Source organism: Rhinoderma darwinii, chromosome 1 (genome assembly GCF_050947455.1).
Source record: "Rhinoderma darwinii isolate aRhiDar2 chromosome 1, aRhiDar2.hap1, whole genome shotgun sequence".
NCBI lineage: Eukaryota > Metazoa > Chordata > Amphibia > Anura > Rhinodermatidae > Rhinoderma > Rhinoderma darwinii.
Window position 1 is genome coordinate 636,905,268 of NC_134687.1, and position 13,570 is coordinate 636,918,837.

The 13,570-nt window shown below is 43.3% G+C and overlaps 1 protein-coding gene across 2 annotated transcripts in view; it reads left to right on the forward strand.

The window, feature by feature from the left end:
* The window catches only part of LOC142663367 (uncharacterized), a 31,594-nt gene extending 18,796 nt beyond the window's left edge, over nt 1-12,798 (forward strand). For both annotated transcript variants that reach the window (XM_075842097.1, XM_075842009.1), the window contains 3 exons: nt 8,196-8,293; nt 8,461-8,575; nt 11,263-12,798. In XM_075842097.1, coding sequence (XP_075698212.1) covers nt 8,196-8,293; nt 8,461-8,575; nt 11,263-12,290 — 1,241 coding nt within the window. In that variant the 3' untranslated portion in view covers nt 12,291-12,798. The remainder of the gene's footprint in view (nt 1-8,195; nt 8,294-8,460; nt 8,576-11,262) is intronic.
* Nucleotides 12,799-13,570: the final 772 nt, after the last annotated feature.

Sequence of the window (13,570 nt, forward strand, 5' to 3'; positions counted from 1 at the left end):
ATCTGCATGCAGCATGACAGGCAGTTCTTCTGTGAACTATACACTATACATAGTATATGGGGGAGCAAGGAGGAGTATGGAATAGGAGGAGGGAGGTGGGATCATCACTCTGTATCTCTGTTACGCTGACTGCTTCCTCCTGATGGGAATAGTATAAAGTACCGCTCCTTGTTCCTCTATACTGTGTATCGTTTAGTGAAGCGCTGCCTGCGAGGGGGAAGGGTCTGTATAGGCAACGTATTCCAATGTTTGTCCATACAGTGGGATTTGTTGCATCTTTCCGTCTGAGGTATAAATCGGGAGTCCTCCCAACGTATATCTCAGACGCAGGGGCATAGCTAAAGGCTCATGGGCCCCGATGCAAAAGTTCTTATTGGCCCCCCCCCCGCAAACTTCTCATGGCCGACAGTCCGCAGCTTTCAGCTGCATCGCTGGGTCTCCTAAGTGACCCAACAATGCAGCACTAGCAGCCGGGGCGTCACTATGGCTGGGTTCACACACCCTATTTACCGACGTAATTTGGACGTTTTAGCATTGAATTACGTCCGAAAATGCGGCTCAAAAGCGTTGGCAAACATCTGCCCATTCATTTGAATGGGTCTTACGATGTTCTGTGCCGACGGTCATTTTTTTTACGCGCCGCTGTCAAAAGGCGGCGCATAAAAAGACGCCCGCGTCAAAGAAGTGCCTGTCACTTCTTCAGATGTAAATGGAGCCGTTTTCCATGGACTCCATGGAAAAACCGCTCCAATTACGTCCGTAATGGACGCAGCGAAAGAGGCCTGCACACGCCATTACGTCTGAAATTACGGTGCTGTTTTCTCCTGAAAACAGCACCGTAATTTCAGCCGTAATAGACGCTGCCGTGTGAACATACCCTTAGGGCTTAAAATGTCAGGGGAAATAGCCCCAATACATATGTGTCCGCCCAAAAAAATATGTGTGTATAGGAGACAGCATAGCACATGATTGGATTAGATACACAGCTCAGCCGACTGTATCACACATGATAGGATTAGATGCAGTGGCCCAGCAGACAGTATCACACATGATAAGATTAGATACAATGACTGAGCAGACAGTATCACACATGATAGGGTTAGATACAGTGGCTGAGCAGACAGTGTCACACATGATCGGATTAGATACAGTGGCTCGGAAGGCAGTATCACACATGATAGGATTAGATACAGTGGCTGAGCAGACGGTATCACACACGATTGGATTAGATATAGGGCCCAGCAGACAGTATCACACATGATAGGATTAAATACAGTGGCTCAGCAGACGGTATCACACATGATAGGATTAGATATAGGGCCCAGCAGACAGTATCACACATGATTGGATTAGATATACGGCTCAGCTCGCTGACATTGCGGCTCCAGCGCTGGACCCAGGAAAGGTAAGAATAATAATTTTGCTTCTTTATGTGTTACTGATTATTTTTGTGTGTTTGTGTTTTTTTACAGGTTCGGTTGTTGGACTACGGCGGATTCGATGACTTCAATGACGGCGTTTTTTTTATTCTCAATAAAATGGTTAATGAGGGTTGTGTTTTTTTATTTCAATAAAATATTTTTTCTATGTGCTTGTATCTTTTTAAACTTTATTATCACCGCCTTAGTAATGGCCGCTGGCTGATTGACAACCTCCATTACTAAGGCGGGTCTTAATGTTAGCCGGTGCAAAGGCCAACACTAACCCCCATTATTACCCCGGTACCCACCGCCACCAGGGGTGCTGGGAAGAGTCGGGTACGAACCAGTACCCGTCCATCTGTAGTGACGGGAAGGCACCGGGGTGGCCGCAGGCTGGTAGTATTAGGCTGGGGAAGGCCAAAAACAGTGGCCCCTACCACCCTGGTAATGCTGCCTGCTGCTGCAGTGTTGTATCTGGATGGTTATGAAAATTGGGGGGGGGGACCCGACATCGTTCTTTCCAATTATTTTTTTATTTTTTAAATGACGTGGGGTCCCCCCCATTTTTCATAACCAGCCAGATACAATAAAGCAGCAGCAGCCTAGCATTACCAGGGTGGGAAGGGCCACTGTATCTGGCCTTTCCCCTCCTGATAATACCAGCCTGCGGCCGCCCCAGTGGCCGACCATCACTACAGATGGTCAGGTACTGGATGGTACCCGGCTCTTCCCAGCAACCCTGGTGGCGGTGGGTGTCGGGGTAATAATGGGGGTTAGTGTTAGCCTCTGCACCGGCTAACACTAAGCCCCGCCTTAGCAATGGATGCTGTCAATCAGCCGGCGACCATTACTAAGGTGGTAGTAATATAGTTTAAAAAAACACAAAGACATAGAAAAAATATTTTATTAAAATAAAAATAAAACCCACACAACCCTCATTAACCATTTTATTGATAATAAAAAAAAAGCCGTCATCGAAGTAGTCCTGGAATCCGACGTAGTCCAACGACCGAACCTGTAAGAAAACACACAAAAAAAAATGATTAGTAACACATGTGTTAGGCTTAGATACAGGGCCCATGTGTGATACTGTCTGTGGGACCCTGTAGCTAAGCCTAACACAAGGTAGTATAAGATTACTGTGTGCTGGGGCCCTGTATCTAAGCCTACAGTGTGGTAGGCTTAAATACAGGGCCCATCAGACCGGATCACACATGGGCCATGTATCTAAACCTACCATGTGGTATGCTTATATACAGGGCCCAGCAGACAGGATCACGCATGGGCCATGTATCTAAGCCTACCATGTGATTGGCTTAGATAAAGGGCCCATCAGACAGGATCACACATGAGCCATGTATCTAAGCCTACCATGTGATTGGCTTAGATACAGGGCCCATCAGACAGGATCACACATGGGCCATGTATCTAAGCCTACCATGTGATTGGCTTAGATACAGGGCCCAGCAGACAGGATCACACAATCTGTGATCCAGTCTCATGGGCCCCCTAAGCCTGCTACATCGTAGGCTTAGGGGTTGTGCAGTCCCTAAACATTGATGGCCTATCCACAGGATAGGCCATCAATAGCTGATGTGTCTCCCGGGACCCTCAAATCGGCTGTTTTGAAGGGGCCGCAGCACTCGTACGAGAGCTGCTTCCCCTTCATTTCACTACTCGCTCACACTGTGAATCGCCGACACTGATTCACAGTGTGACCGGAATGAAGGGGAGCAGCTCTCGTACGAGTGCTGCGGCCCCTTCAAAACAGCTGATTGGCGGGTCCCGGGAGTCGAACCCCGCCAGTCAGGGCTAATCTAACCTTCCTCTTCAGCCGCGGCGGTAGTTCTGTCGTCTCGATGCTGTGCGCGGCGCATAGCGATGTGACGTCATGCGCTGCGCACAGCGCTTAACGTCAGGACCTCCGCTGCGATCCGGAACCAGGAAGGTAAGTAAAGTCTGTTACTATAGTAACAGGGGCCCACGGCCCGAGTTACTATAGTAACACTTTATTGATGTGGTGCGGGGGGCTGTGGGCACCCCTGGCTTCGGGGCCCGGTCGCAATTGCGACCGCTGCGACCCCTATAGCTACGCCAGTGTGCACAGGCCTGGTTATGAGGGACAGAAATATCAGGAATCTTTGCGGTGCCCGTCTTTTCTGCAGATTCGGCACTTTTTCTGGGGGTTCCTTCTAGTTGGTGTTGGGGGAATGCGAGTGATGAAATGTCTTTCAGTCAATCGTTTGACAACCTCAGACTGGGAGCATTCTCTGGTGTCCTGAACATCAAATATGAGGCCTTCGATAGTTTTCTCCTGGAAATCCAGGTATGTGTCTCTGCCTCTGTTTTTTTTATAGAGCACAAATGAATTGTGGATTGCCACCTGTAACAGATAAATGGTCACTTTTTTGTACCTGGTTTTGTGTTTTACGAAATACTGCTTTAAAACCTGGTCGCTTAAATCCACCCCCCCCCCCATGTACTTGCTATATTCGGACACGCTCACTGGTTTGTGCTTGTCCGATGTTGCCCCTCTTTCCCTCACTGCCACTGTTCCTGCGGTATGAATCGTGCTTAGCACATACACATCTTTGCGATCCCTGTACTTGAACGCCAGCAATTCCTCAGATACATAAGCACAGGAGTCCCCCTTTACCATGCGCTTCCCCACTAATTTCTGCGGATAACCAATTCGGTTTTTGCGCATGGTACCCCATGCCCCAGTCCTTGCAGCTTGCAAATGTCTAAACAGGGGCACACTGGAATAAAAATTATCGCAGTACAGGTGGTATCCCTTGTGAAACAGATCCTGCATTATCTCCCACACGATCTTACTGCTGGTGGTAAGATTAGGGGGGCATCCAGGAACATTTATTGTGCGGTCTCGCCCTTTATAAATCCTGAAGGCAGTGGTATATCCTGACCCGCTTTCACACAATTTATAAAGCTTAACGCCATATCTTGCCCTTTTGGAAGGTAGATATTGGCGACAGCTAAGTCTTCCATGGTAGTTGAGGAGGGATTAGTCCACGCTTACATTCTGCTCAGGGGTGTAAAGTTGCAGGAATAAATTATTGAAGGAATTTATTAGCGGTCTAATTTTGAACAACCAATCATGGTTTGCATCGGTACTTGGGGGGGCCTGTGCGTTGTCATTGAAGTGGAGGAACCTCATTATTGTCTCATAACGAGAACTGGGCATTACTGCAGAATACACTGGGGTGGCTTGGGCGCGTCTTGTTGACCAGTAAGACCTAATGGAGGGCTTTTTGACAATACCCATATTTAGGGTGAGCACCAAAAAATTTTTTTCATTCCTGCAAATTGGTGGGCGTCCAATCTCTGGCATGGGTGGATGAAGGTTTCTGCCTCTCATACTGAGCGCCATATAAATTAGTTTCGTGGACAATCATATTTAGGATGTCGTCAGTAATAAATAAATGGAAGTAATCCATTTGGACAAAATTTGTATTGTCTACGGTTATGCCAGGAGTGGCAGTAAATCCGTGGATTCTAGGCCCAAAAGATGGAGAAGGTGCCCATACAAGAGCCTGAACTGGAGGGACCAGGCTGTCCCGTGCTACAGCGCTACTTGGCCCTGCGCTTTCATGTTCTGCAGTTTCAACTGCATCAGGGACAACGTCCCCTGAAGATGAACCTGAAGTGACGCTATCATTGTCACTGCCCAAAACAGGTTCCATCTCTGACGCCATCTCTAATGCGGTCTCAGACTCAGACCACAGCATGGCATATGCCTCCTCAGCACTAAAAAACTTCCTCGCCATAACGTCACTAACACTAAACAAACTTTTTTTTTTATAAACACACAAACTAACTGGTATATATATATATATCTACACTACCGCTAACAAAAAAATAAACCACTGTTGCTATATATATATTATTTATATATATATATATATATATATATATATATATATATATATATATATATATATATATTTTATATATTCCCTACCTGCCTATTCTAATATAATAAAAGATAGAAAGGTAGATAGATGGATACATTGTATAGATAGATAGAAATCTGTATACAAAGATGTATAAAAGAAGACCGCACGGCACTCACCATTAGCAAAAGGTTTCTCTTTATTCCAAAATTGAGGCAGGCGACACGGGATTCAAAAGACAAAAGAGCCGCCTCAATCTTGGAATAAAGAGAAACCTTTTGCAAATGGTGAGTGCCGTGCTGTCTTCTTTTCTACATGTTGTCATTTGCTGAAACTAACGTCAACACGCACTGAGCACCGCCAGACAAAGGCTGTCGAACCACAGGTCCCAGCGAGCTGAAGCACAGAGTCTGTGACATTGCAAGCTAAGGCAGTGCCAACCATTTTTCATTTCTACATGTTGCACACTATCTATACAAAGAGTGTATTGGTGTGTAACATTGTATTTTTTTTTCACAGTATTATTCTGGCAGCAATTCTCTCACGTATCTTCTTCTCCTCACACTGAAACAATGTGTGAGGAGAAGAAAAAAGGCAGGAGATTTGCTGCCAGAAATTCCAAAATAAAAAACAAATGTGATCGCTGTGATCACAGCGATCACATGTTCAGGGACCATCAGATTGGTCCCTGATACTCTGCCCAGTGCCCAGGGCTGTTGGTAACAACGTGGGCACAGGGCTGTGTGCACGTGATTGAGTGCACACTGTATTTTACATAGAAATGCATGTGATCGCTGTGATTGGTTGTCACAGCGATCACATGCTCAGGGACCAAAAGATTGGCCCCTAACACTCTGCCTAGTGCCCATGGCTGTTAGCAACAGCCAGGGCACAGAGCTGTGTGCAAGCGATCGCCCGTGCACAGTCTCTGAATTGCCGCCGTAATTCGTCTATACGGCGGACTTTAGAGACCCTGACCGCTGGCCGTAAAAACGCAGCCACCGGTCGGGAACCTGTTAAACTCTGTCATGTTCCTCAAATTGTTCCTGGATAATCTTTGCGGTGTGCCAGGGCACATTATCCTGCTGAAAGAGGGCACTGCCGTTTGACAATACTGCTGCCAGGAAGGGGTGTACTTGATCTGTAACAATGTTTAGGTTGGTGGTTTGTGTCATAGTAACATCCACATGATTGTCCACAAGTTTTCCCAGCAGAACATTGCCCAGAGCACCTCACTGCCTCCGCCACCAGCCACTGTGCCGCCAGCATCACGTTTCTCAGCAATTTGCTCTACAGTAGTTCTTCCCATCTCTTCCCCCAATAAAGCGGCGCACACGCACTCCGCGTCATTCATCAAACCAGGCCACCTTCTTCCATTATTCTATGGTCCAGTTCTGAGGTTCCCGTGCCCATTTTAGAAGCTTTCGGCAATGGACAGGGGTCAGCATGGACGCCCTGACTAGTCTGCGGCGACACAGCCCTAAATGCAGCAAGCTGCGATTTTCTGCGTGTTCTGACTCCTTTCTATCATAGCCAGCATTACATTTTTCAGTCACGTAGTTCTCCTGTTGGATCAGATCAAACGGGATAGCCTTTGCTCCCCATGCACATCAGTCACCTTGTCGCTGGTTCCTCAGTTGTCCTTCCTACCTTATACTAACCACTGCATACCAGGAAAACCCTTCAAGACCTACCGTCTTTAACCCAGTCGTCTAGACATCACAATTTGGCCCTTGTCAAAGTCCCTTCGATCCTTATGCTTGTCCATGTTTTCAACACATCAACTTTAAAAACTCAGACTCCTGAGGAAGCAATCAGTGTATTGCGAAACGTTGAACTCTTTTATATCTTTTAAGTACCTCTAAAATTTAAAATAAGCTTTTTTTAATTTACTATGGAGAAACTTTGGATTTCTTTCTGGTAATCTCCAACCACACCTAGAGGAGAATGTGAACCAGCAAGGTCCAGGAGAACCGGACAAGCTTTTTTTCTTCCATATGGGAAGTACTGACTCTTTATCTGGCCAATTGCATAAACTACTACACTATAAGCAGTGGGTTTTTCCTCCTTCTTTTATTTTATTTATTATTTTTTTTTATTTGCTTGCTGTCTAATATCTGTCACCCCTTGTCGGGCACCATTGTATTGAGATCATCAATGTTCTTCACTTCACCTGTCAGTGGTTTTAATGTTATGGCTGATTATTGTATAAATTAAGGAGGACAGTGTGGGTCGTCTTCATTTAACAAATGTATGTATGTATATATATATATATATGTGTGTGTGTGTATTGGAGTAATTGTCCTAAGAGGTCCATGCATCTTGCTACATAGGAGGATGGGGGTATTCCCTTTCTTTAAAGAGTTCTTCTGTTTCCTGTCCAGGAGGGAGGCCGTGTCTCTTTCTCTCTCTTGTAGTGCTGTCTTGGGCTCACAGAAAACCAACTACCAGTAAATGTAATCATATATTTATCTCCCCACCCAATTCTCCATAACCTCACTAGGGAAAGGAAACTTGGGTGTATATAAATGTAGAGCTTCCTCCAACACCTCAGTGGTTTCCCATCCCTTGTGGAGAGGAAACTTGGCGTAGTTGTATCTTGTCTGACCATGGGTTCCCTCCCATGAAATTTAGAATTCCCTAATAAGCAGAGGTGTTATTGTTCCAGGGCACTTTTTTTTGGTTGACAGGGAACTCTTTAAAAACTCTGCGCCCGACCACTTTCAACTGTATCCACAATTCCAAGGACGTTCCCTTTTAGGCTTTGATAAATAAACCTAGAATTGAAGGTGTAGAGAGAAGTGTCTGATATTTAGACAGATATACAGTAGTCATGTATTCAGTCACTGTGTGTTTCCTACAGACGGATCCAGTGAGAGAAATCCACCAGAGAGATGTCCCAGTCCTCTGTATTTCCAGGACTGTCCAGAGGAAAATCACAATGTCCCAGAGAATCATCAGGTAGATGAAGCTGAGCCCTATACCACATCTATATAGGGGGGTGTGGAGCTTTTTGGTCCTGTGGTCAAAGATGTAGTCATAGATTTTGGTGTTTTTTTTATGTTGATCTGTTAGATTCTTCGCACTCTCTGCTGTATTGTACTGAATTGTTACATATGTGAAATCAGGGGGAAGATCTGACTAATATTAGAGTGGAGGATGAAACAGAAGAAGAGCGGGTGAGGGGCAATCACCCGTGTAAGAGTGAAGTGGAGGAAGAAATTCCGGGAGGTGTTACCACAGGTAAGTAATAATGATATTAGAAAGTGAATAGGGAGGTTTGTTAAGGTGAGGTTCCTCCTTAGTTCTAGATGACAGTAACACTTCAGGCAATGTGTTATACATCGTGCAGGACCTGAGGGAATTTTGACTGCACATAGAAGTTCTCTACAAGGTGTTCTATGAATCCGGTCATGTACTAGGCTTCACATCAGATTTTGGGGGCACCTGCTGAAATTAACATCTGCGCTAACGGCTGGGATTGGAGAAAACTCAGTTTAACCACTTAAGGTACCACAATCAATGCTGATAGAGGCTCCTTGACACTTCCAGTCTTTACATTGCAAGGCTGATTTCACACACACAGCATGTTTTTTGTGGCGTTTTTCTGACCTTTTCGAGTGTTTTCTATTGCTATGTTCTTGTTTTTTTTTATTTTTTCAAAAAGCAGAAATCTCTGGTTTAGCTTTTTTTTTAGGTGGGGGGGGTGCGTTTTTCTATTGACTTCTCTCTTAGACATGAAAAAAAGCATGTTACAAATGTATGACAAAAACGCTAGAAAGAAAAGTGTGTAACTAAGCCTAAAATTTATAGGTTTTTTTACAAGCCCAAAATAGGACTGTGAAGGAGGTATAAGGGTGAATTCACACTGATTTGCAAAATAAATTTCTGTGACTGTTCCATTTATCTGAATGAGGCAGAAATCCGTGCACAGAAACAGCCGTATCCGCATGTATACAGCGAAGCGCATCTAAGTGCAGGAAAGGGTTAAGCATGATTCTGGGGAAAGTCCATAGAAATAAAAACCACATACATTTTGGTGATTTCCTTTGTACTTTGTAATTTATTTGGCTCTTCCTTTACAAATCCCTTAATAATAACAACAGCTGAGAAGGAAGATCCTCATTATAGTTCTATATTTAATATGAGGCTGGGACAAGAATTGAGGAACTCTTAGAAAACACACAAGGTCCCCATGACAACTCTGCACAGAAGTCACAGGGGGACGCGTTCTCTTCAGGATATTTCCGTAGTACAACCTTAGTCAGCAATATCAAGCACTGAGATCTCCACTATAATCTACTGTACACTAAATAGCTCTTCTGTAACATGTCTTCTGGCAGCTCTCCTTATAGGATCTTTACAGGGGTAGTCCACTACTGAACAACTGATGACCTATCCACCGGATGGGTCATCAGTATATCATCGGTGCGGGTCCGACACCCAGACCCCGCACTGTTAAGCTGCTCCGGCTGCCTCTGGGCACCAGATGTTATGGCCGATTATGCGGTGTACGGGGCCAGAAGCAGTTGGCTCCTTACATAGCATAGTGGCCATGCTGCCAAACTGCAGCTCTGCTACTAACTTGAATAGGAGCAGTGCAGTAGTACTGCAGCTCGGTAGCTATTCAGTGGCCAGAGCCAACTGCTTCCGGCGTGTACATCCGGTGCACGGAGGCAGCTGAAGCAGCTTAACGATGCGGAGTCCGGGCGTCAGACCCCCACAGCTCATGTACTGATGACCTATCAGTTGTCCAGTAGTGGACAACCTCTTTAAAAAGCTTTGGTGACGATAAAGATTTTTTTGTTTGTTTACTTCTAGATCCATTATTATTTGAAATATCGTATTTCACGTATTTATTTATTGTACATAGAAAGACGTTTCGGTGATGATCACCTCGCTCAGAAGCCACTTCACTAGGTCCACCTTTATAGTTCTTGATAGCATTCTCTTTCCTATTAGAACATCCTGAATTCTTAGTGGAATGATAAAACAATTTACTGGAAACAGTTATTACAGATTCTGATTAATAACCTCACTCTGTCTATTCCACTACATCCTAAAGATGTTCTATAAAATTGAGATCTGCTGACTGTGCAGACTTTCTGCTCTACAGACCTCATTGTCATGTGCGTGAATTCATCCTAAGATGTGTGTTTTGTCTCATGGTGCATTATCTTGTTAAATGTAGACTGTGGCCATGATTTTACTTGATATAATTGCGTTGCGTGTCCAGCGAGGCAGGGATTGAGTCCAATGATATGCATGCTTCCTCCTTCCCTCCAGGCGCTGTTTGAAACATTTTCTCCCCATAGGCTGGAGTGCATATTATTGGGCTCAAGCCATTTAGTGCTATCATGTACAATCTGCTAAACTACTGCACATTACTGACTAAGTGACAAACTGCTGAAATCCGCATATCTCACTACTTTATGTTGCCCTCAGACTGCGCAGCATAAATATCTGACAGATCCGCTTGAAGTTTTTTTTTTATTATAGTAATGCCCAATTGGTAGTGAAGGGCTAAATGTTTAAGCAGAGGACAGGCCTGAATGCCAGATATGGTTGTGCTTCCCAAATGTCTGAGTTTCATCAAGTCAAGTAATTTATGTAATAAAAATGGGCTTACTTGGTGTAGACCAGAATCATGGATTTGTTATATTTTAAAATATTTCAAAGCTTTAGTAAGGCTAGAATCCCACATATAGTTTTTGTGGCAGTACTTGGTGTGTTTTTTTGAGCCAAAGCCAGGGGTGGATTTATAAGGAATGGCTTATACTTTTCCTTCCTGCTGGATCCACTTTTTGTTTTCGCTAAAAAAATAAAACTGCATGTGTGTTTTCAGCCCAATAGAAATGTTATCAATTTGTCTTATTTGTGGTTTGAAAAAAAAAAATGTAAATCACAAAATCCATTTTTAATCCTAACAGAAAATCCCAACATGAACTCTGAGGGAAACTTCGTGTTATCGCTAAATTATAAAGTAGAAGATGAAGATATCATGCAGCAGTCTACAGGAGAAAACCTCATTACACTTAATTTACATCCAGGACTTCACAGTACTGATCTAACCTATAATTCCCCTAATCACGAGGAACCTTCACCTGAGCAATCACATTTTGTTACCACAAATACAGCTCAGAAAGGGGGTAAAAGGTTTCAATGTGTTGAACAGTTTACAAAAAGCTTAGGTCGTTTTACACACAGACGAAGTTACAGAGGGAAGAAACTATACTCTTGTTCAGAGTGTGGGAAGAGCTTTACAGGTAAATCAAATCTTGTTATACATGAGAGAATTCACACAGGAGAGAAACCATATTCATGTTCAGAATGCGGGAAGTGTTTTAGAAATAAATCACATCTTGGTAAACATCAGAGAGTTCACACAGGAGAGAAGCCGTATTCATGTTCAGAATGTGGGAAATGTTTTACAGACAAATCAAGTCTTGTTATACATCAGAGAATTCACACAGGAGAGAAACCATTTTCATGTTCAGAATGCGGGAATTGTTTTAGAAATAAATCACATCTTGTTAAACATCAGAGAGTTCACACAGAAGAGAAGCCGTATTCATGTTCAGAATGTGGGAAATGTTTTACAGATAAATCAAGTCTTGTTATACATCAGAGAATTCACACGGGGGAGAAACCATATTCATGTTCAGAGTGTGCGAAATGCTTTACAGATAAATCAAGTCTTGTTAGACATCAGAGAAGTCACACAGGAGAGAAACCATATTCATGTTCAGAATGCGGGAAATATTTTACATATAAATCACATATTGTTATACATCAGAGAATTCACTCGGGGGAGAAGCCATATTCATGTTCAGTGTGTGGGAAATGTTTTACACAAAAATCAAGTCTAGTTATACATCAGAGAATTCACACAAGGAGAAGCCTTTGTAATGCTCAGAATGTGGGAAATGTTTTATTAATAAAGGAAAACTTGGGATAAACATCAGATAAATCGCCCATGAAGAAAGCCATTTTGATATCTCATATGTAAAGAATGTTTTATAAGGAAATTATATTTTTAAACTCATCAGAAGATTCATATAGAGAAGAAACCATACTCTCGTTTGGAATGTTGATAATGTAAGAGAAAACGTTTTTTGTTAATACATCTGGTTATTCACAGACCTTAAACAGCCAATAAGCGTGTTAATTATTTTGGTGGAATTAGCCTGGATCTGCCAAACACCCAAATTATATTTCCCTGAGGGCAACTGTGACCAGAATCTATGGAAGAAAAGTATTGTGGATATAAGGTAGAAAAGAAGTGCCTTGTTTACTTACAAAGTAGAGAAGCTGAATTGTTACCATGAACCTCACTTCTTATTACTGTGTTCATAAATTCCCCCACAATGCAGGAGAATTCAGAGTGACAGAATGGATGCCCCATGTGAATATTTTTGTTTTTTAACATATATTCACATATTAATTTTTGATCTTCATTCAAACCGTATGGAATTCAACTAAAAATACTAATTACTTTTGCAATAATTTTATTAAAAGAAAAATTCACAGATTATTTTTTTACAGAAGGAAATGTCATAAGTATATTTATTCCTATCATAAAGACCTAAAATTAGATTCAAGTTGTTCAGATTTGGTACAAATGTTTAGAAGATTTGTTAGGGTGGATTCACATGCGAAAGATTTGTAGCAGAAATTTCTGCAACTAAATATTATTCCATGTATTTGAGTGGGGTTGTTTCTGCAGCATGCACATGGATTCAGCAAGCTCCATTCTGATGAAGGGAACAGTCTCAGACATTTCGGTAATAAATTTGCTGTGTGTGACTATATCCTTTAGGGGGGATTCAGACGAGCGCGATTTGCGTGCGTGCAGGCCGCGTATTTTCTGCGCATCACGCACAGCACTATAGAAGTCAATGAGGCAGTTCAAACAGTGCGTGATTCTTGCGCAGCGTTTGTTCGCTGCGTACTATACGCGACCGGTTCAAAAACTCTGCGTATTTCACGCATCACGCACCCATTGAAGTCAATGGGTGCGTGAAAATCACGCGCACCACACGGAAGCACTTCCATGGGACGAGCGTGATTCGCGCAACAGCAGTGAAAAGGATGAATGAAAACCGAAAAGCACCACGTGCTTTTCTGTTTCCGAACATCCAAACGGAGTGTCTTTGCGATGAGCGAAGCCGGACAAGCGTACCGAACTTCACCGGGTTCGGCCAAACTCGTTTTGGCCGATCCCGGCAAAAAAATTAT